Genomic DNA, 25,857 nt, shown 5'->3' on the forward strand with positions numbered 1-25,857 from the left:
CAAAGAGTTAGACACTACTGAGCGACTGAACTGAGTGACCCACTTGGGAAATTTATGCTTCCCATCCCTGCAACTCTTGACTGTGTGGGTTTAGAGATCCTGGTCCTTAGGAAGGGACACTTCCACCTGAGACCACAAGTGAGTGTCCCATTAAACTGTAAGCCAAAGCTGTTGCCAGGGATTTTGACCTCCTTGTGTCCAGGGACCAGCAGAAAAGAACTACTCTGGTCACGAGTACCAAAGCCTGATCATCAGGCGGAGGAAAGAGTACTGCTCCATAGTACTACACAGTGGGATCCACTCGAGTGCCTCTCTGGTATTCCTACCCCCAGTTTTGACAGTAAAAGAGACAAGTGCAGCATCCCCAGGCTAAAACCAAATCAGATCAGGAATTAGATCCCTCTGTGATAAGGGACTGGGTTATGCCACCAGGGAAGCCACCAAGATGAGTATATACTCAGTGTTCTCAATGCTAACTGTGCATGTATGCATGCTCAGTTGTGTCTGACTCTTTGGGACCCCATGGACTGTTGCCTGCCAGGCTGTTCTGTCCATGGGATTCTCCAGGCAAGAATACTGGAGTGGGTTGCCATACCCTTCTCTGGAGGATCTTCCCAACCCAGGGATCAAACCTGGGTCTCCTGCACTGCAGGTGGATTCTTTACCACTGAGCCACTGAGGAAGCCCAATGCTAACTAAGGGGATCTAAAATAGACAGAAGAAAAGATGAGTCCTGGGTGGCTCTGAGATCGACTACAACAGCAGGGGCTGTAGTTCATCTCACTAACCTTCCTCTACTAAGCTTCCTCCAAGAAGAGAAGCACATCAGAATCATCAATGTGCCGGAGGTCACTCAGCCTGGCTTGAGATAGCCCATTGCTAATTTTTAAGAGCCAGTTGTTAAACATGCAACCGTACATACAGCATTAGAATCCTGGAGGAGCTGCTCCCAGAACATGTGGGAAGTGGTTACATGAAGAAGAGGATCTAAACAGCTCAAGGGGTGGATTGTGGTGGACACAATGGTGTGCTGCCCAAAACACCCTTCAAGGGTCAAGGGCTTATTCCCGCAGCTTAGGAGTGCTGCTGGGAGGCAACTCTTTGCAGGAATCTCCCCTCTTTGGGGATTTCCTTGGCTGAAAAGCATTGCTATGCCTGGAGTTGTGTGTCCTCCAAGGGACAGCCTACATCAAGGAATAAAGCTTGACTTCCACCCCCTAAGTTTGGAAAACTCTGAAGGATCATCTCCTTTGGGTCAACTGAGGGTTTTGTTGTGACTGCATTGAATCCAGCTTCTCCCTCAGTTCAATCCTGCTCCCTTCCCTCCCATTTTCTTCTCTTCCACAAACAGTCCTTCATGCTAATCTCTGTCTCACAGCCTCCTTCCCAGGGACCCAGCCTGAGGCAGGCAACCTAGTCATGGTTTCAACACAAAGGTCCCTTCAAAGTAGGAAAGTCTTACCCCTTGTCAGGGGTTCTTGGACTCTACAGACACGGAGCTGAGTGTGTCCAGGTCAGTCTCAGTGTCTCTACTTGAGAAAGCAGCTAGTCTTCCCATCTGTGTCTGGCCTGGGGTTTCTGTCTTTGGCCAGAACCTTTTAGCTCCTCAGATCTCTGGGCCCTGGACGTCATAGAGCTGAAGAAAGAAGTTGGCCAGTTGGAGCAAAGTATTATCTGATAACCACGAGAGCACTAGACTACAGCCGTTACCTGGTACTGTCCATTATACCCACAGAGTCTGGACTCACAGTGGCTACTAAGACCTCAGGAGAGACGTGGGGGAGCAGTTCCCACCCCATAAGTTTTGGAAGCAGCAGTGGTGTCAGGGATATGAATTAATTCTTGAGTCTGGCTCTGTTGCTGAAAACTTGCCCTCTGTTCACCAGTGCTGAATAGAAATGTGGAGACAGAGTTTTGGGTGAAGTAGAAAAGAATAATTTTCTTGCTTTGCCAGGCAGAGTGGGCCACAGCAGGTTAATGCCCTCAAAACTGTGTGCCCTGCCCTGGAGTGGGTAGCGACTAACCTTCTGTTCAGTTCAGCTTCTGAGTCATGTCCGACTCTTTGTGACCCCATGAATCACAGCACGCCAGGCCTCCCTGTCCATCACCAACTCCCGGAGTTCACCCAAACTCTTGTCCATCGAGTCGGTGATGCCATCAAACCATCTCATCCTCTGTTGTCCCCTTCTCCTCCTGCCCCCAATCCCTCCCAGCATCAGAGTCTTTTCCAATGAGTCAACTCTTTGCATGAGGTGGCCAAAGTATTGGAGTTTCAGCTTTAGCATCAGTCCTTCCAAAGAACACCCAGGACTGATCTCCTTTAGAATGGATTGGTTGGATCTCTTTGCAGTCCAAGGGACTCTCAAGAGTCTTCTCCAACACCGCAGTTCAAAAGCATCAATTCTTTGGTGCTCAGCTTTCTTCACAGTCCAACTTTCACATCCATACATGACTACTGGAAAAACCATAGCCTTGACTAGACGAACCTTTGTTGGCAAAGTAATGTCTCTGCTTTTTAATATGCTATCTAGGTTGATCGTAACTTTCCTTCCAAGAAGTAAGCTTCTTTTAATTTCATGGCTGCAGTCACCATCTGCAGTGATTTTGGAGCCCCAAAAAATAAAGTCTGACACTGTTTCCACTGCTTCCCCATCTATTTCCCATGAAGTGATGGGACCAGATGCCATGATCTTCGTTTTCTGAATATTGAGCTTTAAGCCAACTTTTTCACTCTCCACTTTCACTTTCATCAAGAGGCTTTTTAGTTCCTCTTCACTCTCTGCCATAAGGGTGGTGTCATCTGCATATCTGAAGTTATTGCTATTTCTCCCGGCAATCTTGATTCCAGCTTGTGCTTCTTCCAGCCTAGCGTTTCTCATGATGTACTCTGCATATAAGTTAAATAAGCAGGGTGACAATATACAGCCTTGATGTACTCCTTTTCCTATCAAAACTGTGTGCCATGCTCTGGAGTGGGTAGCAACTAATCATAGAGTGTCCAACGAGTGGGTTGTGACCAGCTTGTGGACACTGATTGGTTGGTAGTGAGGTAATCGGGAGTCAGGATCATCAACCTTCTGGTTCCAACTGGTCTGCAGTCTACATGCTTGTGGGCAGCATCAGTTAACCTCTTCCAGCTGGTGGAATTATCTACAAAACAGCTCAAAGGACATGGCTCAGAATATTATCTCTAATTCTTAGGAAAGAACTAAAAGGTCCTTGACTTTGTTTAATGACTGTGTGTGTGTGTGTGCGCTAAGTGACTTCAGTTGGGTCCGACTCTTTGTGACCCTGTGGACTGTAGCCTGCCAGGCTCCTCTGTCCATGGGATTCTCCAGGCAAGAATACTGGAGTGGGCTGCCATGACCTCCTCCAGGGGATCTTCCTGACCTAGGGATCGAACTCGCATCTCCTGCAGCTGCTGCATTGCAGGCGGATTCTTTACCACTGAGCCACCGGGGAAGCCCTTATTTAACAGCTAAAGTATTATTTTGTCTTGCTTGACTATTTTCCTATTTTCCTTTCTTTCTGTATTTTCTCACTTCTCTGGTTAAACTTATTCTTTGACTAAAGTTTTTCTATGGACAAAAGGCAGGCAGAGGACATGGCTGGGAGGTTATTCTGTGAAGGCCTCAGAGGGTCCTGCTCAGTCACAGCTCCAGGGATAGTAAGAGCCGCAACCTGCTCCCTTCCTGAGATCATGCGGAAGGGGGAGTTGTGGCCCTGGAAAAAGCCCCTCGAAGTCTCTGATTGCAGTGCTGGGAAAGAAACTGCAAGAGCCTCTAAGGCTGCGTGCAGGACAAAACTGCCACCTCTCACCCTGACCGCAGCAGCAGCTGTGTCTTTGTCTCTGCTGGGACCCTAAGTCTGTCTGTTCATCTGTCTCCATGTCTGTCAGTCTGTCACTGCCACTGTCTCCAGCTGGTCTTTCCATATATTCCTTCCAAGCTTTGGCTGAATCTGTCAGTACCAGGGACTTGGTCAGTGTCTGTCCATCTCTTACCATCAGGATCTTCAGGCTGTGTCTTTCTCACCGTCATGGTCATGGTCATGGTCTGTTCTATCTGTTTGTTTGCTTGTGACACCTTGACTTCTTGACTGGATGACATTAAGGAAAGAAGCTCCTTCCTACGGGGGTTCCTACCCCCTAAGCTCCACAAGCGTTCATGATAACTACAGGACCCAGGCCCACAGCCATGCCTAGTGTTCTTGTTTGGTCTGGAGCCCAAAGGACATTTTGGTCTGCTTAGGGACTCATCACTGTCCCTAAGCAGACCAAAGCATCAAAGGTGCAGGAGCCTTCTGTGCAAATGTAGCCCAGGGAATGGCCTGAGACTCTTGCAGCTTCCTGTGGTTTCTTCCTGGGTTCCAAAACTGGCTGGTGTGCATTTCCAGGGATTGTACCTGTGAGAGATGTTAGGGTCTGAGTCACAGGTCTTCTGTGAATCTAGGCTGGGCACAGCCCTGCCTCTGGCTAGAGCTTTTGTTTCACTTGAAAACCTGGGAGGGCTGATAGCAACTGCCCTGGAGAGATTCTGGTAGGAAAAGGGACCTAAGAGTCATGGTGGTCAGTCAGGGAGACCTTCCTGGGTGTGAGGGGGATGGATGGAACTATGAGTTATCATGTAGTTTCTGACTCGAAACAACTGTGGCTGTAGCAACAGTTGCTGTTTCCTTGGCCACCACTCCCAGCACATGAAATGGCACCACCCTTATCCAGCCCTGCTGGCGCAAGAGGCCTGGGTAGGAGCCAGGGCCTCCACCAGGACAACTCGGGGCTGCCCCAGGCTCTGGGCAGGAGGAAGTATGACACATAGCCAGGGAGCTAGGCTTCCCTCCCTTCTTCTGCTTCCTTTGAGACAGTTTCTAAATCCGTTAAGTGGGAGAGGGAGCAGGCCAGCTATGCTGATGTTAGTTTCTCAGCTCCCCTGGCTCCTGGGTGACCCATGGTCATCCTCTTGGCTCATCTTTCAAATGCTGATGTTGATAAGGATAATGATAACAGATATCTGGTTGTGTGTGGAGTACCTTTTAGCCTGGTGCTGATATTTGCCCCACAGAGCCTTTTCTAAGCTTCAGGAAATTCATGCTGCCTTTCCATCCTGATGTCCATTAAAACCTGTATTTCTATTAATCAGAGGTAAGAAGTGGCTCACTTTTCTCAGACTCTGGAACACAGTCACTGCTGGTACCTACACAGCGAGGGATCCTCCCCAGACTTAGGGGATAGAGTTATAGTTCAGAGCAGAGACCTCATAGTCCTCCAACAGATGATAGTGCTCCCCTAAGACTTCCCTGGTGGTTCAATGGGTAAAGAATCTGCCTGCATTGCAGAAGAATCAGGAGACGTGGATTCGATCCCTGGACCAGGAGGATCCCCTGAAGAAGGGCATGGCAACCCACTCCAGTATTCTTGCCTGGAGACTCCCATGGACACAGAAGCCTGGGGGCTACAGTCCATAGGGTTGCAAAGAGTCAGACACGACTGAAGCAACTGAACACACATGCATGCAAGGCCTAGAAGGTAGCCAGGCAAGCCCCAGAGTAAATGTTGAGGAGGAGGATGCCCCAGTAAAGGACACGTCCATCTCCCACTAGACACTTCTATCCCACTGGGAGAAAAACATTAGCTGTTTGACTAGGATGCATTCCAGGCACAGGGGTCTGGGGATGGTAAGAGAACTGCAGCTGATTCCTGTTCCTGGGACCAAGGGCTACTGGAGGGAGACAAAAGGCTATAAGCAGTGAGGCTGGAAGGGTCTCCAGGACTGTGTGCCTAGAGTGGCAGGTCTTAGAACAGACCAAAGGTGCTCACACTGAGCCAGCAGGGAGCCCCTGGCCAACCTTGGACCAGACTTAGTTGGATTGGGTTTTGTTTCTCATAGCCAGACTAATGCACTTAAAGGTAAGCACCTCAAGTGTTGGGTTCTGTGCAGAGCCTGGCATAATTCTTGATACTTTGTAGGATTCAGTAAATATTTGTTGAGTGAATCAATAGGTACATGAATCCATCTGACTGCCTGGAAGCGCAGCAGGAGGGATCCATCTGGAGATGAGTGTCCATGGGACAGTCGTGGTAGTCATCTGTGGCGGTGCAGGGTGGGTGGACCAGGGTGAGGCTGTGTGATAGAGAGAAGTGGAAAGATTTGACAGGGGGCAGGAAGGTGAGAGCACCAGGACATGGCAGGAGACCGACCAGGGAGCTGAGACCCCAGGAGGACCCCAGACTGGTTTGACCTGGTCTCTCCTCTAGGACAGTGGCACGTCACCGTTTGGGCCCTTCTTGAGCTGACTCCCCCGGTGAGACACGGAAGACACTGGAAGTCAAGGCAGCCTACCCACAGCCAGGACAGCATGTGGAGCTGGTGAGCAATAAGCTGGCTAATTTCTGCTCATCTCAGTGCACGTGCTTCAGTGCAGCCTGCCCAAGCTGAGCCTCCCAAGAACAGTCCCCTTGGCCCTTGGACCAGACTTAGTCGGATTTGGGTTTTGTTTCCCAACAGTTGGCTTGTCAGAATGTTGATGGTTGGGCAAGACTGAACAATGTAGAGAAGAATTCAAATAATGAGGAGAATGTTCAGGAAATAGCTTCGGATCATGTGAAGGGAAAGGAGAGATCCAGTGTCTGATGGACAAGCAGTACCTATAAAAGGCAGGAAGACCAGCAACAATGTTGTTTATAAAAGACTTCCTTGGAAAAAAGTGTGACAGTACCAGCTAAGCTAAAATATGCAAATCCTATGACCCAGTAATCCCACACCATACTCAACATTTCCAACAGAAATGCATACATACACTCACCAAAATACGAGGACAAGAGTGTTTGTAGTTGCTTTATTAATATTGACCAGAAAGCACCAATGGCCAAAATATTCATCAGCAGAAAAATAAGAAAATGTATTTGGGATACAGTGGAATACTACACAGAAACAGAAAGGAACAGACTACAATTACATGCAACAACCAGAGAGATGGAATATTTAACAAAAGAAGTCAAATATAAAAGAGAGTGCAGCCTATGATTCCACTTCATCTAAGTTCAAGAATAGGCAAAATGACTATATGGTGATAGAGCTTAAAAGGTGGCTACACTTAGGCGAGTGGATACTGACTAGGAGGGAGAGAGTACAGGAAGCCTCTGGGGTGCTGGAAAATGTTCTCCGTCTTGCTCCGAGTGCTGGTTTTATCAGAATAAACATATATAAAAATTCACTGAACTGTACACTTAAGATTTGTGTACTTTATTGTTCAATAAGTGATTTTTTAAAGTTAAATAATTTTAAAAGGCTTGTTTTCAGCCTCTAGAAGAACCCTAGGATCTTGAAGGAAATGCCAACCTTCACATTAGGTGAGGGCTCAGGAGCCATGTTTGAGGGCAGAACCTAGGGAGTTTATGCTCATCTTCCTTTGAAGTCAAGAAAGAGAAAAGGGAGAAAAATTTTTGATTAATCATTTCTAGGTTGAAAGAACAGGTCTGGGCCAGAGATAACATCAGTGGCGGCATCATGAAACTGTTTAACTGTTATCTCAAACCACAATGAAAAATAACGTGTGAAGCTGCATCCTTATTGGCAGCCATAACTCAGGGGTCTCCTAATAGGAGTGAAATTGGTCAGTCTTTTCCGAAGGTGAAGTCTGTGCTCAGTAGCCCTTTTGAGAGCCTAGAAAGAAGGCTTCTGTGGAACCAGGTCTAGGATTCTCTGTCTGGCTCACCTCCTGTGTGGTCATGAGGAAGTCCCAGGTCTTTTTGGGTCTTGGGGCAGACAGCTGCCAGCACCAACAGTGGGTAAGATGGGCCTTCGTCATCCCCAGCTCCCGTCTTGGGTGTTGGCTCTGCTTGGACTTGCTCTGCAGACTTGGATGCCATGAGCGTTCCAGCCTCACCTTTCTTTAGAGGAATAGGGCCAGTATCAGGCTGCTCTCAGCAGTGTTCTGACCTAGACCTTAGGTGTCAGGGCCCTGCATCTAGCTGGGCCTCTTTGTGTCAGGCTGGGGCCTCTCTGTCCCTGCCACAACCCCACTTCATAGATAAGAAAATGGAGGCTCAAGACAACTTACATGCCAGATTCCTTATTTGTGAAGCCCATGTAACCAGATGGGAGGGTCCTGAGAGGCTGCTTCTGGAGCTACAACAACCAGCCTTGTGCATTCAACACAAAAAGCAGCTTTGCTCAGAAGCCCAGGTAGGCACAGTATGTACCTGGTCCATGCAGCCCCTGCCTTCCACTTCCAATCATATGGATTTGAATTCCCAAGCACACACATATGCAGGAAGCCAGAGGTGTAAGGACTCAGGCCCTGATTTCCAGGGCCAGTCCTGCTCACTTGGGGCTGGCTGGCAGGCCAGCTGTATAAGCCCCAAAGTGAGAATCCATGCACAGGGCAGTTGTAAAGGTAATCAAGGATGCCCGAACAGCACCTTGCAATCTCCAGGCCCAAACTGAGAGCTGCCCTGCCTGCCAAGGAGGAGCAGACAGGCCTCTTTTGCTATCCATGCTATCTCAGAAAGTACTGGTGCTCTGGACCTTCAGACATGGGTTCAGTCCCTGGGTCGGGAAGATCCCCTGGAGAAGGGAGTGGCACCGCACTCCAATATGCTTGCCTGACTCCATGGACAGAGGAGCCAGGCGGGCTACAGTCCATGGAGCTGCAAAGAGTTGGAGATGACTGAGCATGCACAAGCATGGGCTGTGAATGATACAGTCTGCATTGTAAGCTAATCACCAGCATCTTGGCTGAACAACCAATTTGGGGAATCAGTCAATGCAATGCAAGCCACCACTGAGCACCCCATTTATCTGGGGACACCGAGGATGCAGATTTTCTATAAGCAAAGGCCCCATATGATGCCCACTGACCTTGGCCTTCAGCCTTTCTCCTCCAAGGCCACACTCAAAACCATGACAGGGTAGAAAACCAAGGAGAAAACTCAACCTGCCATCCCACCATCTAAATCATAATCTTAGTTCCCTTCCAGCTCTTGGCCCACAGCGGGGTCATCCTGACAATGATAGCATTCTGGGCCTTTCACAAATGCTTTGACACGTTGTCATGTTAGCTTCATGTCCTTTGTTTCATTTCATGGACAGGCAGATTGTTTCTGTGGAGCTTCTCTCCTCTGTCTCTCAAGTGGTCTCCCTGAATGTGAATGCAGAGTCAAAGGATGTGAACACACCATGGCCCTGACAGAAGCGGCCATGTGGCTGCCAGTGCGGCTGTTCCAGTTCTCAGGGCCTAGCCTGAGAGAGGGCTGCCCTGCTGCTTTAGTGAAAGGCTTCGATTCCTGGTTCCATCTTCAGTACCACTGATTTCTGAGGCGGGATGGGGCCCCCAGGAAGCAGAAGGCTATAGCATGTTTGGGTGGTCCCTGGGGAGATCCCTGTGAAGGGAAGGGACTGTTTGTGTCCTGGGAAGTCTTGATGTATGGGTGAGCCCATCTCCTCAGACCATGTAGTCCTATTCCTCCTTCTGGTCTAGAGGTGGGCCTGGCAAAGCCAAGAGTGTTTCCTTGGGGTTAAAGTGGGCCTGCCATAGGCCTGCCCATGGTTATCTCCCATAAAAGAATACAATTTGAACTGGTTTCCCAGCTTAGGGAAAGAGAGTACCCAGGACAGTCAGAGCCATGCTTCTTGTGCCTAGGTGTCTGGCCTAGAGCTCCGGCTTTATGATGTGCCAGCCTGTCCTTAGGTCCTGAGGGTGAAGGGCCAGTAGGCTCTCAGAGAGCTGTGGGCTCAGACCTGCCTAGGTCTCCAGAGCAGTGCCCACATGGCCCTCCTACCTAGTTCCAGCCCCAGAAGGCTCCCCAGGACCACTGTCCAGAACTGAGATTAATTGGAGGGAAAACTGGGGCGCATGGAAAATACAAATGGCCTTCACTGCAGGGTCTCTTCATGGGTTTGGTGGCCTTGGCCAGGCAGGGCTTAAGGCTTTCAGGGGGATGAAGATAGTTAGTCCGGGTAGTATGGCTGCCTCCCTACTGTGTTCATTCCTGACTTTCCTCTCTCGCAGGAGAGGCACCAGAGCCTCTCTGTCAACCTGTTTACCTAGAGTTGAGCCAGGTGCTCTGAGAGTACATCATGGGAAATGCTGGGCTGGAAGAAGCACAAGCTGGAATCAAGATTGCCAGGAGAAACAGCAATAACCTCAGATATGCAGATGACACCACCCTTATGGCAGAAAGTGAAGAGGAACTGAAAGCCTCTTGATGAAAGTGAAAGAGGAGAGTGAAAAGGTTGGCTTAAAGCTCAACATTCGGAAAACGAAGATCATGGCATCTGGTCCCATCACTTCATGGGAAATAGATGGGGAAACAGTGTCAGACTTTTGGGGGGGGGCTCCAAAATCACTGCAGATGGTGATTGCAGCCATGAAATTAAAAGATGCTTACTCCTTGGAAGGAAAGTTATGACCAACCTAGATAGCATATTCAAAAGCAGAGACATTACTTTGCCAACAAAGGTCCGTCTAGCCAAGGCTATGGTTTTTCCTGTGGTCATGTATGGATGTGAGAGTTGGACTGTGAAGAAAGCCGAGTGCTGAAGAATTGATGCTTTTGAACTGTGGTGTTGGAGAAGACTCTTGAGAGTCCTTTGGCCTGCAAGGAGATCCAACCAGTCCACCCTAAAGGAGATCAGTCCTGGGTGTTCATTGGAAGGACTGATGCTGAAGCTGAAACTCCAATACTTTGGCCACCTCATGCGAAGAGTTGACTCATTGGAAAAGACCCTGATGCCGGGAGGGATTGCGGACAGGAGGAGAAGGGGATGACAGAGGATGAGATGGCTGGATGGCATCACTGACTCGATGCACATGAGTTTGGGTAATCTCCGGGAGTTGGTGATGGACAGGGAGGCCTGGCGTGCTGTGATTCATGGGGTCGCAAAGAGTCGGGCACGACTGAGTGACTGAACTGAACTGAACTGAGCCAGGTGCTCTGAGGTTCTCTAGCTTGATGAATACTCTGAACCTAGGCTGTAGTCCAGCCTCCGGGGCCAGAGTCACCCCTGCCTTTGTGAACTTTGACTAAGAGACTGGGGCATCTGTCCAAGGTCACACAGCAAGCTAGTGGCAAGCCAGGCTCATGCGTACCCTGCTGTCCTGAACACAGCCCTGAGATTCCAAGGGTGTTCATGCAAGCCCCGACCTCCTACTGTCAGGTGTCTCAGGCTGAGAGGAGGCCGGGCATGGAAGTAGTAGTTCTTCCTGCCAGCATATCTCAGCAACCCCGTGCTGCCATGCATCCCACAGACCCTGCTGCCAGTCACAGAGAAATGGTCTCGAAAACTCTGAGCACCTGTGTGGTTTGCCCAAGTGACAGGAACTCATAGACTCTGGGGACTGGACCATGGGCTTTCTCTGGGCCAAAACCAACCTTGGCCCCTGGTCCCGTAGCGGCTGAACCTGAATCACAGAGCCACGCTCAATGTTCTGAGATAATATGGCCACTTCCCTCAGTCACACTTGAGGCTGACCTCCAGCCTAAAGTGGTCCTCACAGTGGAGATGAGCTGCAAGTCGTCTGAAAATCATGGGCCAAGGGATGAGGGTGGGGAGGGCGGTAGTGGGTCTGTGTGCTGACTGTAGGCACAGTCTGAAGCTTTACAGCAGAGTAAGGTAGATTTTCAGACTCTATACAAGTCCCACCTGGGCTTAGTTTTGGTTACAGCTTGATGACTATTTATATTCCAGAATAGTAGATCTTTATCTTTCCCGGTTTGTTGAACGAGTTCATGGTCTGAAGGTCTGGATTGTAGGAAGCTATTTGGATTGTGGGGTAATCCCAGTCACCTCTAATAAATGGTTCGAATACTTAGGGTTAGGGTTAGAATTGAAAGTGGGTAGGGGTCAGAGCCTGGTAGCCCAATGTGGCAGCATTTCAAGACCTGAGTGACTGGTGGACCCCCCACAGGCAAGGCCCCATGCTTTGGGGATGCGAGGGTGTTAATAGTAGGGGAGTGGCCTGTTAGGTCAAGGAGATGCTTGGAGAGTGTCCTTGGAGGGTTTGTGAGGAGCTCAGTAAGCCAGAAGAGGGGCTTTGAAGTCAGTTGTTTGCTGGTTGAGATGAAGCTGAGGGTTTGGAAATGTTCTGGGCCCCCATGGGCCCCTTAGCCTGGTCCAGGTCCCCCACTGTGCTGAGTCCTCTTCGAGTAGCCTGAAATCCCCCTTGCTCCTGAGCCATTTACTAGGGTTGACTCTTCTGTTGCCACACTGAGTCCTCCAGTGGGGGGATGGGGGAGGATGAGGATCAAGTGAACTTAGAGCTGCAGTAGAAACCCAAGTAGGGAGGGCCTTGGACCTTTGGATCAGGTGTGGATGGGTGCTGAGTGAGCCTGGGGAAGGGTGTCTGGGAATAGATCTGATTTGAGTTTTAAAGGACACAGGGAGAAGAGGAGCAGTAACCAACTGCACTAGCATCGATGGGGCTCCTACGACGTGTCCACTGGCACTAGAAGCACATCAAAGGGCAGATGAGGTGGGGTTCCCACTCGCCTTCCTGGGCCTCTTCCTGAGAGACCCCTGGCCCTCCAGGTCAGGAGCCTTGGTTATGGGGCCATCAATCCCAGCCCCTTACCCCTCTCAGTCTATCAAGGCCCCAGAGAGACTGAACACTATCACAACTCTTACCAGCATTTCCTTACCCCAGCTTTATTAAGGCAGCAACTGCTGATGCATCAGTTACAGAAATATTTCCTCAAGCACACCCCTGCTGTTACCACCCTCAGCCCCATCTGCTGACCCAGGGCCAGCAAACTCTTACCCCACCCCGGCTGTAAATTGTTCCTGCGGCTCCTCCAGCCCCATCTCCTGAAACTGTCAGGGCATCAGGACGTGAGAGGACGAGGTCTCAGAGGATGCCCTTGATCCTTTTACAAGATTTCCATCCTTCTATAGATATGACAACACTCTTTAAAGCTTCTTTGAACTTTGAGAAGTTACTTTTCTCAGTAATACAGTTGTGTCCTGTTAGCTAAATAAGAAACACATAATTAAGTTCTCTTCTTAGCAGAAAAAAAAAAGTAAAAGCAAACTCTGTTCTCCCAGCCATAAGGGCCCTGTAAGACCCACCTATCTACCTAGGAGGTGACTTGGCAAACCCTCCCCATCTGTCTTCACTGGGCACCATCTGGTGATGGTAGAGCCCCAGGACTGAGGGTCATCCATAGCTTTAGGGAGAGACCCAGCAGAGTGTGGGGAGGTCTCCTGGCTCCCCAGGACAGGGACACAAGAACAAGCAGGGTGGGGGGACACAGGAGACAAACAGCAAGGTGGGCAAAGAGCAGAGACCCTCAGTCGTTTCCCCACAACATCCCCCCCTAAGCCACCCCACACCATGGGCTCCCAGTGGAGCCCCTTAGCCTAAGAAAGGGCACCAAGAGCAGCACAAACCAGAGCCAGTTAAGACTCGCCACCTGACTGGGGCTGGCCCTGAGTGCCCTTCCCTCTCCCAGGCTGAGTCCACGCCCTGACCTGTCCCACACCGATTCCTGTGTGTACGGGCTTGGCAGAGGGTAAACAAAAGTGTCTAGAATGGCCCCTGAATCCCCACTCCCCTAAGCCTCGGTCCCTGTCAGTCAGTGGACTTCTTTTGGATGACAAATTAGTATCTGAAGCCTCACATGTAGCAAACGGGGGCCCTAAGAAGCTGTTTGCTCCCCTGGGCCTCCGGCTGTGGTGGTGAGAGAAATGATGTCTCAGGTTCCCCTAAGAACAACTTACTTTCAGCTTTGGGCAGATTTCGTTCCCCTAAGAACAACTTACTTTCAGCTTTGGGCAGATTTCGGTGAGTTGCCTCATGTTCTTACAGACTTTTTCTATGTGACAGTCATTCTTGTGTTTCGTAGAGATGTTATTCAGGGTGGAGATGAAGCCCTCTATAAACTTCCCATAGCAGAGTTCCTGAAACAGGGTTGAGGGCATTGAATTGAGGGTCCACTGACCCTCAGCCTCATCCATCCCTAGTTACCCTGGCCAGATGGAACCCTGGACTCAAATTCAGGCCAGGGTAACCAGGGATAGTTGAGGTTTGCAGTGGGTTTCTGATCTTTCCCTAGGCATGGGGCTGCTCTGGGATAGTGATCAAAGAGCCCGGCAAAACCTGGCTTCTGGTTCATCTGCTGCCTGAGCCAGAGACTTCATCTTCAAACTCCCAACTTTCTCCCCAGATTTCTTGACCCAACAACTTTTGTTCTTGTCTCTGCCCTGGGATTTCCCTTTCAAGTGGGGTCAGAAATGACCGTGGGTTGACTGCTCCTTACCTCACTGGTGTTCTGAGGCCTTTCGAAGGAGCCCTGGAAGCAGGAAAAGTTGGTTAGAAACACAGAGGGCCACTGAGAGTAAAGTGATATTTGATGAAGACCCAGACTTACCTTGTATGTAACGTTGTCAGCCATGAGTTCTTTCTCAATCTCAGCACAGACTGCCGTGTGATTGTCCTGGGTAGACCCACTGATTATCTTCATCGGGGCAGAATGGCTTTCCAAGACCCATGACGCACAAGCCAGGAGCACGTACAGGAACATGGTATGATTGAGGTGGTTCCAAGCTGATCCGAACCCTGGGCTTGATAGCATTTCTGTGAGGAGATGTACCTCTATATGTACCTCAGTCTGAGGAAATGCTAAATCTCTTATCAGTTATCATTGGTTTATGTAGAAGGCAGCGAGGATCTACGTTATCTCTGGGCAAGATGTGTTTTTCATTTTCTATGACTACATCATACTCTGTGGATTCTTGTCTTTGCTAAAATTCAGGTTTGGTGTAAGAATTTTTATTTATAATTGCATCTAAAGTCATGACCTTTCTGCCTGGTCTTTGACCAGGACTGGTGCTGTCTACAGTTGGTGGCTTGAGCAGAGCAAGCAAGTAGGGTGTAGAAAAAAACCAGGCAGGAGCTAAAACTCACCAAATAAGCTTCCCCAGGCCCACCCGTCAAGGTAAAGGCTGACCATGCTGCCCTCTTGACACTTAGGGAGAGACCCACTTCCTCATAGACCCCAGAAGGGACACTGGAGGACAGGTTCGGGAACAAGACCTCCAGCCCCATTGACAAAGCATAGGCAGGAAGGAGAAATACTGTTTTTCCAGTCTGAAGGGCATGGATTTGGGGGGAAGGTGCCAGAATACATGCAGAACTTAATGTAAAAACAAAAACCAACTCAGAAAAATGCCACATGAGAGCCATTTACTAACAAATTATGCGCTTACATTCTGACACTCAAAGATTAAGATCACCCATTTGGAGGAAAATTTGGTAAATATGCTGAGCTCTGACCCCTGTGGTTTTGTTTCTTTTTCCCTGAACAGCTAGTCTATTTGCTGGTTCACCTTGGGAGTGGTTGAAACCCTGAGTGTGGGGGGCAGGGCATGGCCAGGGTCTGGGCCTCTCTCTGAAGGGCCCATTCAGCCAGTGACCAGCCAAGCCTCAGGAATCCCCCACCTGCCCAAGAAGGATGACGACTCTTCTATGGAGCAAGATTCCCACTGTCTGGGTTACTTGGACTTCCAAGTGAACCTGGAAGCCTCTCTCTGGGGTGGGAACCTGTGAGCACCCAGGGAAGCATGTCCACGTATGCAGAATGTCATACCCAGGAGGGCTCCCGCCTCCCCTGTGCTCTGACAGTGCTGAGTGTCCAATTGTGCCTTATCTGCAGGCCCCAGCCCCCTCCCCCAACTCCCAGCTTCCTCCCCTCCCTGCCCTGGGCCAGGGAGGAGAGCACCTTGAACATTTGCTCATGATTGAAAACAAACTGGAAAACTGCACAAATCAAAACAGACTTTGAATAATTTATTATTATAGAAAAACATCTTGAATAAATATGGGGTATGAGTTTAAATAAATAAATAAATAAATATTAAAATACATAAATATATAAATAAATATTGCTGATCCCTGCCAGTGTAAAACATTTCCCGTTTCCCCTGCCACACCTGTATCAGGGTCAACATGGCCCTGAACAAGCCAGCGGCCCCCTACAGCTCTGGCCCTCCCTGTGGTCCCTCCAGTGTGAAGATCCTGAGTTTTGTTTGGCTCTTTGTGGGTAGGAGGGCAGCGATCTGTGAGGTAAGCTTCCACTTCTGGCTGGTTTGGCCTGCTTCACTTCTGGGCTGGTTCCCAGCAGTCAAAGGGAATGATAAAAAGGAACTCCTTCAGGTCCTCTTTGAAATTTTTGAAGCTGATAAACTGGGTTCCACAGGAAGTTTCCTTAAGAAAGAAACGGAAATAAAAACCCTGAGTCCAGGCATGAGTGGGTGACGTGGGGGAGGCATCAGCATGTTTCTGTGCTGTCTCTTAGAACTCGGAGGTCAGAAGGCCTGTCTGAGGCCCGCCTCCTGACGTGGGTCAGGTGACACCTTGCCACCCGTGTGTCACCCAAAGGGTGCACAGAGCTGTCGGTGGCAGCTGGCCCAGGGGCCCGATAAAAGTGCAAGACGGACACTGGTCTGCTGGGCAGCCGGGCCCCTGCGTCTTTGGTCCCAGGCCAGGGCACAAAGCTGAGCCCCAACTGTCTCTAGGAGCCCAGAATGAGCACGTTTCAAGGCCGCAGACCTCACTTTTCCCACAGGGAAGGATTGTTTGGGGCCTTTTTCCATTCCAAGTAAGCTTTCCTCCTTGCTCCGATGCAATCCAGGCAGCCCAGGAGGGACCAGGGGAAAGTCCTTTTAGGAGGAGGCACTTGGGCTGTGGAACTTCCTCTGGGCCTTAGGCAGGTCTTGAGTTTCCTTGTGTTTGCCTCACCTCTGACATCATTAACAGTAATGACAAGCAAGGTACCAGCTCCCGCTACGACATGATACAGTCTCTCGAGCTCCAGGGCTTTAACACCTAGAGTGGTTCCCTCTCAGGAAGGGCTGATTATTACAAATCTATTGATTCAAACCATTTGGAGTCCCAAATACCCACAGCCAAAAGTCTCGCCCCACTATTTCTCCACCCTCCTCGAAGGAGACCTTCCTGCTTGGGCACCTAGTGGGGGCACTCACCGGGGTGGGTGGGCAGTGTTTCTCGTAGTGGGTGGCCATCATGGTCAAGGAGCTCATGAGACTAGTGAGGCTGCCCTGCAGGCCCTTCTTGTACAGCTTCAGGCGAGTCTGCAGGCACGTTGGCTCCTGTGGGAAATGTCCATTCCTTGGTGAGCAGTGGCCGAGTGTGCTCTGGTGGGCCCAGGACATCCTCCCCATCACTGCTTCCTGTTCTCATCCCACTCTCCCAAGAGCAGGGCCTGGGAGGGGCACAGGATTGTTCCTGACTAAGCTCAGGCTAGGCCCTGTCATACACACAGCCTTGTCCCCTCATCCACTACAGACGAGTCTGACTCGCCCTCACCACTCAGCTCAGGCCACCTCCAGCCAGCACAGCCACATTCCCTTGGTCTGGTATCTCAAGAGGGTCCCAGCCCCCAGAGAAGGAGATCGCTGGTCCTTCCACCCTTCGGGGGAAGGGGGTGGGGGGCTTGCCCAAAGCTGTTGTGCAGACATAGTTGTTCCTGAAAATCTTCTGTGACCTTCAGTGGCCAGCACGGTGTCCACAGAGCTTGGTCTCAGGGCACAGTGAGTGTCCCAAGCCCACAGCCCCTGTCTCATGACATAACCCCCGCCAGTCCCCTGGTGACCTCGATACCCTTGAACACTAGGTCTGTCCATGGCTGCTCAGTTAGTAAAGGAGTCCACATGACTGCCACAGGGGCAAGGCCTTCTAAGCAACCCTCCTTCTGGCAGCCAGCTGGCTAGAGAGAAAGTGGACAACCCTGTAAGGGTCCGTCTAAAATGGAGTCAGTCCCCAGGGCAGAGGCCTTTGGGAAAAGGTGTGTCAGAGAGAAGCATCTTACCTGGGAGTCAAACTTTTCAGAGACGACTTCTGTGTCATTCTGTAGGAAAGGAAAATATTCTGTTATCGAGCTGACAGGCAGGACGAGTCCAGGCCAGCAGGGTGGCCCAGGCATGGCCTGTGCTCCCTCCCTCACTCACCATCACAGCATCAGTGTCACTGCTGTGGTTCAGAAGGCTCAGGGCCTCCTTGATGGCATCCACATGCTGCCAGGGCCGGGTGGCAGTGTTGGGTGGGCGAGTAGGTGCGGAGAAGCTGCAGACCACAGTGCCCAGGAGAAGCAGGTTCTGCAGCCACATCCTCTTGAGGACTTTAGCCTTTCTCTCTGAGCACTGGGCTCACTGGCAAAAGAGCTCTTATATACACAGTTAGAGGAAATGATTAATGGTGACCACAGAACGCCAGGGAGGCGGGGGAACTACCTGAACTGTGGAATCTCCTGGCCCTTATCAGCTACCATGGAACGGTGAGCCTTTCCCCCAGGTGGTCAGGCTTGGGGGTTTTCACTAATGAGCCCTTCCAAGAATTGGCAGCCCACCTGCCTGCTTTCTTGAGCATTCTCCAGCCCTCCCCAGCAGTCTGACCTGCCAAGGCTTCCCCCTCCCTCTGAGGGGCCTCTGGGTACAGCTTGGACTTCCTGGCCTGAAGTGGCCAGGGCGGGGCCTGGAAGACACTGGATTGGGCTTCTACCCCCGCCCCCACCCTTGGCTCCCCATCCTGCCTGTGTCCCAAGAAGCCTTTGGGCTGGCTGAGCTACAGTGGGGCCCATTCTGACCCCAGTCTCCCCTTCTCCTCCTAGAGCTCACAGTTCTGGCCACAGTGGGAGATTGGAGTGTGAGAAAGACTCTCACAGGCCTGCCTCACTGCCCGCCTAGGCAGATTCCAGACCAATGACATGGTCCTGTGACAGCTCACCTCAGCTCCTACCAAGGATCTAGAGCGGTCAGCAAGCTGTGCCCATCCAGGGCCCTCTGCCTCACAGCTCCTGTGAGCTGAGGGAATAACAACCGTATGCATGTCCAACCAGAAAGATTCCAGATCTGAAAGCAACAGTCCTGGTGTACACAGTCATATTCAGCTCCCAAGCTGCATAGGTGGGTTGGGGCTCTCAGCTGGGATGGGTCAGGGTTCTGAGTTCAAAGCCTGCCTCCAACACCACCTTGCCGAGTGACTCTTCTGAGTTGTATGAACCTTGCTTCCCTCTGCAGGGCATGCTGTCCCCTTTGAGGTGGGCACTGTGCTCCTATCTACAGCCTCTTGCAGGCACCAGCAGGGTCGTGGCTGCATCCACAGGAGGTACAGGGGACAACGGCTTCTTAACCAAGGTTCTTCCAGGCTCAACTTCCTACGTGGCCCCAGTGCCAGCCCACCTCCGGCTCAGCAGCCTCCCTGTGGAACAGGAACTGCTTCTGGAAAGGTCACAAGCTCTTGAGGGGCTAACAAGTGTTTGATTTTCACAATGGACTTTGGAGAGGACGGAATGAATTGGTGTTTACTTCCCCACGCTGTAAGTTTCATGATTGAAGGGGTATGGGTCCACACACTTCCGTATCTGAGTGTCCATGTGCCTGTGTGGTTGCTGTCTATACTTACAGATGTGTCAGGAGGGGAGGGTATTTTATGTGAGGTGCATCTGTGTGAGCCCCCATGCCTCTGCAGGTGCCTCTCTGATAGGGGAGGAACTCCCCACACTGGGTAATGATGTCTCAGGGCCCCAGATGCTGGTTTAACCTTGATTGATGGTGTCAGACATAAGCAAGGACATGCTGCTGAGCCCCAGTGGACAGCCCTGGGGAGCAGGTAGAACTCACTGAACACTGTGGCCCGAACCTGCAGCCCTAGCAAGTTTCATGGCATAGTAGGAGACTTGCTGTCCTTGTACAGGGAAGCCAGGCCTTGGCCATCCAGACCCCTGCCTCCCGCGAGGTCCCTGCCAGGATCTGGGGCACACCGTGAGGCCAACCTTACTCGTTTGCACCTGCTGGAACATTTCTAGGTGGCCAAACGGGATAAGAGTGTGGCATGTTCAAACCCTGGCCCTTCCTCTACCTTTTCCACGAAACCTCTGCTCAGGCCCTAACAGGGAACGCTCAAGGGGGAAGAGGGGAAGGTGCCACAGCGAGTGAGAGTCTGTGTCAGGCAGCGCCCTGGAGGCTGTGTGGTGGGAAGCAGGGGCCACAGGCTGTCGCTAAGCTTATGGCCAGGGAGGCAAAGGGCTGGGTGGCCTCTCTGAGATGGAAGGTCACTTTCCTCCTCGAAATGAGTTGTCACAGCTCAGACAATTAGTCAACAAACTCTTCCAGTCTGCACCAAGCCCTGTGCTGAGGAGGAGGAAGTTGAGACCCTCCCACTGGTCCTTTCATCTAACCCTGACGCCTTTCAGTCCTGTAGGGGAGCAAGCAGTGGACCCTCCCATTGTACCATCCGGGCTGGGATGGAGGAAATTCAGAGCTAAGGAATCTCAAGGAACCACTTATTCCAGCTCAGTGGTCACAGGGCACCAGAGACTTTTCCTGGGAGACGCTCCCAGTGCGTGCTGAAAGGGCAGGTAGAGTCAGGTGGCAAGTCAGGTTGCCGGAGGGAGGAAGAGGATAGTTTAGGGGGAGAGTGTCTTGGGCGCAAACAGGTTTAGGAATAGGCATGGTGAAAAGGGGCTTCCCTGGTGGCTCAGAAGTAAAGAATCCGCCTGCCAATGCAGGAGGCACAGGTTCGATCCCTGGGTTGGGAAGATCCCTTGGAGGAGGAAATGGCAACACACTCCAGTTTTCTTGGCTAGGGAGTCCCATGGGAACAGTCTCTGGGGTTTCAAAGAGGTGACACGAGTTAGTGACCAAACAACAGCAATAACATGGTGAAGAGGAGGCAGCTTATACAGTGTGCTGTGGAGTGTAAGCAAGGAGGGTTAGAGCTACTGCCCACGTGCCCAAGGTGAGGACCCAGGGGATGGAAAAGCAGGTCTGTAGGATCTGAGGGCCCTGTTATCTGAGAAGAAGGGCTGAAGGCCAGGGCAGTAGTGTTTAGGGGCCAGAGGCATGATAGCTGGGCAAGAGACTGGCCAGTGGTCCTGGGAGAGAAGGAAAGGAGGAGCAGGAGCCACAGGAGAGGTCCACACCAGCAGGGTGGCCTGTGGGCATTGAAGTCGGCACACAGAGGACAGAAGTCCAGGGGTTTGACAATGAGGTTCATGGGCAGCCACGCGTCTTCCTTCTGGAAAGATGACATCAGGGCTGAGGCTGTGACACGGGCAGGCATTCCTAGATTGCACTGCGTGGAAAGTGGCCGTGATAACATCGAGCGGGTACACTGACTCAGGGCCCCCAGTGGGACTGTGGGAGGGTGGAGGTGAGGACCAAGATGGGCAGTGTGACTCCTCTTTGGCCCCTTTCCTACCCGGTCAGGAGAAAAACCTCTGGAAGGGGTTTCCTATGAGTGTCCCTCCCACAGACTCTGAAGGAAGTTAGGGGCTTGTGGTTTCTTTGGCATCTTTTTCACAGAGGAAGTTATCACAAGGGAAGGAAATGGGCCTCAGGGTGCCTTGTATCCTATGGGACCTTTGCATGAGCATCTCAGCTGATCTTGCCCTCCCTGGGCCTGCCACCCCTTGATGGGGTGGTGGCCCTTTTCCTCCCTGGGGACCTGAGAACCAGGAGAGCTGTGGCCCACCCAGTTCATACAATCACTGATGGCAGAGATGGGATTTGAGCCCATAGCCTCTGATATCTCTCAGGGATCAGCAAGCCAGGAAATGCTAGTCACCTGGCTAGACCAGCAGAGGGATGTCCCCCTCAGGGCATTTATAAAGAGAGACTCCTCCAGGTGTTGGCAGGGAAGCTAGGGTGGCCTGTCACCATCCTTAGGAAGCCCTGGGGGCCAAAGGCAGAATTTCCCCAGCAGAGCCTGACATCCAGGTATCTCTGTCTCAGGATTAACTCCACCGTTGATCCCTGGGTAGCCCAAGAAAGTCCCTCCTCCCTGAGCCTCAGCTCCCTCATCTGTACAATGGATTTAATTATTGCTACCTCACATGGGAAATTGTTGCTTGTCCCAGGAAACTTCATGGGAGAATCCTCCCAGGTGGGAGGCATCGCTTTGGGAGTTTTCTAAAGTCTAAACAGGGCAGGGGACTCAGGCTTACTGGAATTTGCAGGGATAGCTACTCCTTGCCCAGCTGCAGCCCAGATAGCATCTTTCTCGACAGATGTGGCAAGGTGGCGAGCCCAATCACCACCCAGACTCTGGGCTCATGGGGGAACCCTCAGGAGAACCCAGTGTGAGGACAGCACTGTGAGTGGCTTGCCCTTCCTGAAAGAGATGTCGCTGTGAAAGCCCAGGCTGTCCTGGAGAGCTGTTGTGGTCCTGCTCTCTGGGTATCCCAAGACCCCTGGCACTGGCGAGTTTTGATTGGTCTAGGGGAATCTGAGGGTGGTTAACCCCCAACTATGTGTGTGTGAACTCTGCATCCATATAGCCCACCTTTCAGAGAGGTGGGTGTGTGGTTGAGCTCACAGCCCTCTGCTCTCAGAGCTCACTTCTGATGCTCATGTTGGGTAGGGGGCAGGGAGGGCAAGGACCAGACTCATAGGTATCAATCAAGACATGAACAGAAAGTGAACAGCCCAGAGGGGTCAGTCATGAAATGAGAGTGAAGCAAGCTAAGAGAAAGCCTTGAGGGGACTCACTGGATGTGTGGGTTGGGGTTAGGAGATGAGTGAGGAACCTCTAACACTCAGCATTCTAGTTCAGGCAGCTGGGTGGACAGTAGGGCCATTTGCTGCGATGGGGGAGACCCAAAGTGTCAGAGAGGTTTGGGGAGTCAGTCCAGACTGGACTGGATGTGGCAAGTTTGAGAGGCCAGGGGAACTTCAGAAGACTCACTTGTGGCCACATGGGCCCAAAGGTCAGAGAGAAGTCAAGGCATAAGACACGTGGAAGTCACTGGTGAAGAGGAAGTTCCTGAGCGCTGTACAGAGTCAGCCAGGCCTTGGGCAGATCCAGGGATGCCAACTTTCAGGCAGGACCAAGGACGATAGGGGTCTAGTGGCCAGGATTCGGCACTTGCACTGCCACAGACCGGGCTCGATTCCGGGTCAGGGACGATGTGTTTTCTGGGGCTTCCCAGGTGGTGGTGGTAAAGAACCCGCCTGCCAACACAGGAGACATAAGAGACGTGGGTTCAGTTCCTCGGTCAGGAAGATCCCGTGGAGGAGGAAATGGCAACCCACTCTAGTATTCTTGCCTGAAGAATCCCGTGGACAGAGGAGCCTGGTGGGCTACAGTCCGTGGGGTCCCGTAGAGTCAGACATGACTGAAGCAACTTAGCACCCAAGGATGATGAGATGTCCTTTTCACTTCACTCTTTGGTCCGTGGGGCTTCTTTGCTATTTCCCAGCATGGAACAACTATACACTGAGGTAATGACCTACCAAGGGTAGGTGCACCAGGCCTTCCCTCCCCCAACCTATGCCCCTCACCCTCCCAGAGGACCCCCTCCAGGGCTGGAAATGCATCTCCCACCTGTGAATCTCTGTCCCTTAAGCTCTTCCCCAGCTAGGAGTGTCATCAGATACCTAGAAGGGGCCTCTGCCTTTACCTGCCTCCTTGGTGTGTGGGGGCGGGGGGGCGGGGTGGGGAGACATTGGAGGCTTCATTAAAAATTAAAAGGAGAAATCTTTACCAGAAGCCTTTACAACTTCCCAAAGTCCTAAGGTACCCCCTCACTTCTCTCTGTTTGGGTCTGGAGTTCAGGCAAAGGCACTGGGCGGGAGGCTGGGCACCCTAGCCTGGCTCTCTCACCAGCCCTCCTGGAGCTGATTGGCCAAAGTTGCAGATGCAAGCTTTCTCTGCTGGGCAAGATGGGTGGTTCTGGAACGAGCTTCCTTCGGGTCTTTTCTGAAGTGTTAGAGCTCCCTCTGACTCACCCTGAGGTCCTATTTGGGCAGGTGTGTCTCTTGCTTCCAGTTCTGTTCTTCAGGTCCCAGAGGGCTCTGGCCTTGAGCCGCGAGCTCCCTGCTATGTACCTCTGCCTCTGGGCAGAACCCCCTACCTCCTCTCAGCACCTTCCCCAGAGGCCACCTAGCCCCTCCCAGCAGGAGTAGTGACAAAGGGGTCAGTGAACTGTGGGGCAGGGGAGGGAGAAGGCCCACACAGTGTCTCTAGGATGACCAGAGGGGTCATCCTAGAGGATCTCTCCTCCCATCCCTAGGGCCATCGACTCATAAACACACACTCCCTGAAACACACCTTCATTTCCCACTCCCTTGGGCCACATCCTAGCAAGGGTTGTGCCAAGTCCTCTGTGTAAGGTTGTGGGGGCACAGCAACCGCCTTTGTGTTGAATGAAGGGTTGGAGGCCAACGGACCTGCCTTCAAGCTTGGCCACTTTTCACTGCATGACCTCAGACTGTGATTTCCACCTCTGGACCCCAGTTGGCTTATCTCCACAAGGAGGTGAAGGTCCGCTTTGCAGGTAACAACTCCCTAACAAAGAAGTTCGGGGCTGCATGGGGGGATGTTTTCTGTTTTGACTGACTGGGTGCCTCCCCCTTCCAGCTTCTATCACCCTTTGGAAAGAGAGGATGAGAGGGGAGTGATCGCTGGAGTTTGGGCCAGTCTCTGGAAGCTTCTGGTGGGTGTGGTAGGGGGTTTTCCTGTTCAGACCTTTCCTCAGCACCCCAGCACCACCCCCACAAGCAACCCCCAGGAGCAAACCCTGCCAGGCAGCCTGGGGATTTAAGGTCAGCTGACTAGGAAATGACTCAGTCACATGGATTTTCCTGGAGAGAGTCAACTGACAGCACGGGTTCAGGGCACTGTCCTCCCTAGTCCTGCCCCCTGTCCGGCGTGGGAGGAGGTGGTCCCAGACTGCCAGGAGCCTAAGGCTTTGCCTTGTAGGAAAAAGCAGCCACTGAGTCTAGCCCTCAGCCTGAGGAAAACAGTCACATTTGTTGGATGCTCACTGGCATAGGGTGAGCTTGTCCGAAATGTTTTCCCCGCTCTCATTCAAGGCTCAGACCCCCCTCTGAGGGGTCCATTGTTTTTATTACCACACTCAAGGGACCCTGGTCCTTCTCGCCACAGGGGACAGGACATAAGCAGTGGGAGGAGAGGGAACACCCCGCCACCATCACCCTGGACGTGGACCCTCACTCGCAGCGCCCTGCTCCCAGGCGCTCTTACAACCCCATGCTTCATCCTGGCCACAGGCACAGGCCCAGCCGTGCTCCTTTCCCAACACAGCTCCTTTCAGAGCTGCACGTCTTCATCGTCACAGTCTGCTGTCCCCGGCTGCCCTACTTCATCTCTGGCACGGCCCACGTGGTGCCCTCCAGGGCAGGCTGAATGGAGACACTCGCCTGTTGTTGGCTGAAGGAAGTCCCAGGGGCAGCCAGTTCAAGGGCACCTGTCTGAGGAGGTGGCGAGAAGACCTCAGACTGGGATTCCGTGGACCCTGGGAAGCAGGAAGGCCTGTGGAAGGCCACAGCCTGAGCTGAGGCTGGAGGTGGAAGCTGAGTCTGGGATCTCTGAGGAGCTGGTAGGAGGGAGGATGCCTTGACTACCAGCCAAGGCAGGGTATGGCTGTGAGCCAGTGGTCTCTCTCAGAAGCTCCATGAGGCGTGGGGATGGGAGCAAGCATGGATCTAAGCCCACTGTGTGCAGACGTGGAGAGTGGGGGTGTGCTGGGTAGGAGAAGGGACAAATATTCATGTAGAGGAACCATGTGGTGGTTCTGTGAATGCAGGATGGAACTGAAGCACTGTAGCTGTGCTGGGCACCCCTAAAGCTGGAGCCAGTAGGCAATAGGTACCTCTAGAGGCCTGGCTTCAGTCAAGGGAGAGATTCCAGGTGGTCTCTGGACCAGACTTAAAGGGGTCCTGTGCCTCAGTGGGCATGAGCCTGACCCAAGGTTTTCAAGGAGAAAAACTGAGGCGCAGCCCATGGTGAGAACTCAACCCACCGCTCTGGCCCACACAACCTCTGCCTCTCCCTCCCTCCCACCATGGCTCCAGAGATCCCCCTCTTTCCTCCAGCATCTCT

The 25,857-nt window shown here is 51.9% G+C and overlaps 1 protein-coding gene across 1 annotated transcript; it reads right to left on the reverse strand.

The window, feature by feature from the left end:
• Window positions 1-15,766: 15,766 nt before the first annotated feature.
• On the reverse strand, window positions 15,767-18,157 carry CSF2 (colony stimulating factor 2). Its single transcript, XM_019963608.2, has 4 exons — window positions 17,964-18,157; window positions 17,825-17,863; window positions 16,980-17,105; window positions 15,767-16,200 (listed from the first exon to the last, which is right to left on the reverse strand). Exons 1-4 carry the CDS (start codon window positions 18,120-18,122, stop codon window positions 16,093-16,095), a joined length of 432 nt encoding a protein of 143 aa, XP_019819167.1. The 5' UTR covers window positions 18,123-18,157; the 3' UTR covers window positions 15,767-16,092.
• Window positions 18,158-25,857: the final 7,700 nt, after the last annotated feature.

Source organism: Bos indicus, chromosome 7 (genome assembly GCF_029378745.1).
Source record: "Bos indicus isolate NIAB-ARS_2022 breed Sahiwal x Tharparkar chromosome 7, NIAB-ARS_B.indTharparkar_mat_pri_1.0, whole genome shotgun sequence".
Classification (NCBI taxonomy): Eukaryota; Metazoa; Chordata; class Mammalia; order Artiodactyla; family Bovidae; genus Bos; species Bos indicus.

Excerpts from the sequence above, each read along its gene's own strand:
- CSF2 (XM_019963608.2), bottom strand. The coding sequence starts at position 18,122 with ATGTGGCTGCAGAACCTGCTTCTCCTGGGCACTGTGGTCTGCAGCTTC. Across the intron at positions 17,864-17,963 it reads GTGACACTGATGCTGTGATG|AATGACACAGAAGTCGTCTC; the intron begins GTGAGTGAGGGA and ends CCTTTCCTACAG. Across the intron at positions 16,201-16,979 it reads AACACTGCCCACCCACCCCG|GAAACTTCCTGTGGAACCCA; the intron begins GTGAGTGCCCCC and ends TTCTTTCTTAAG.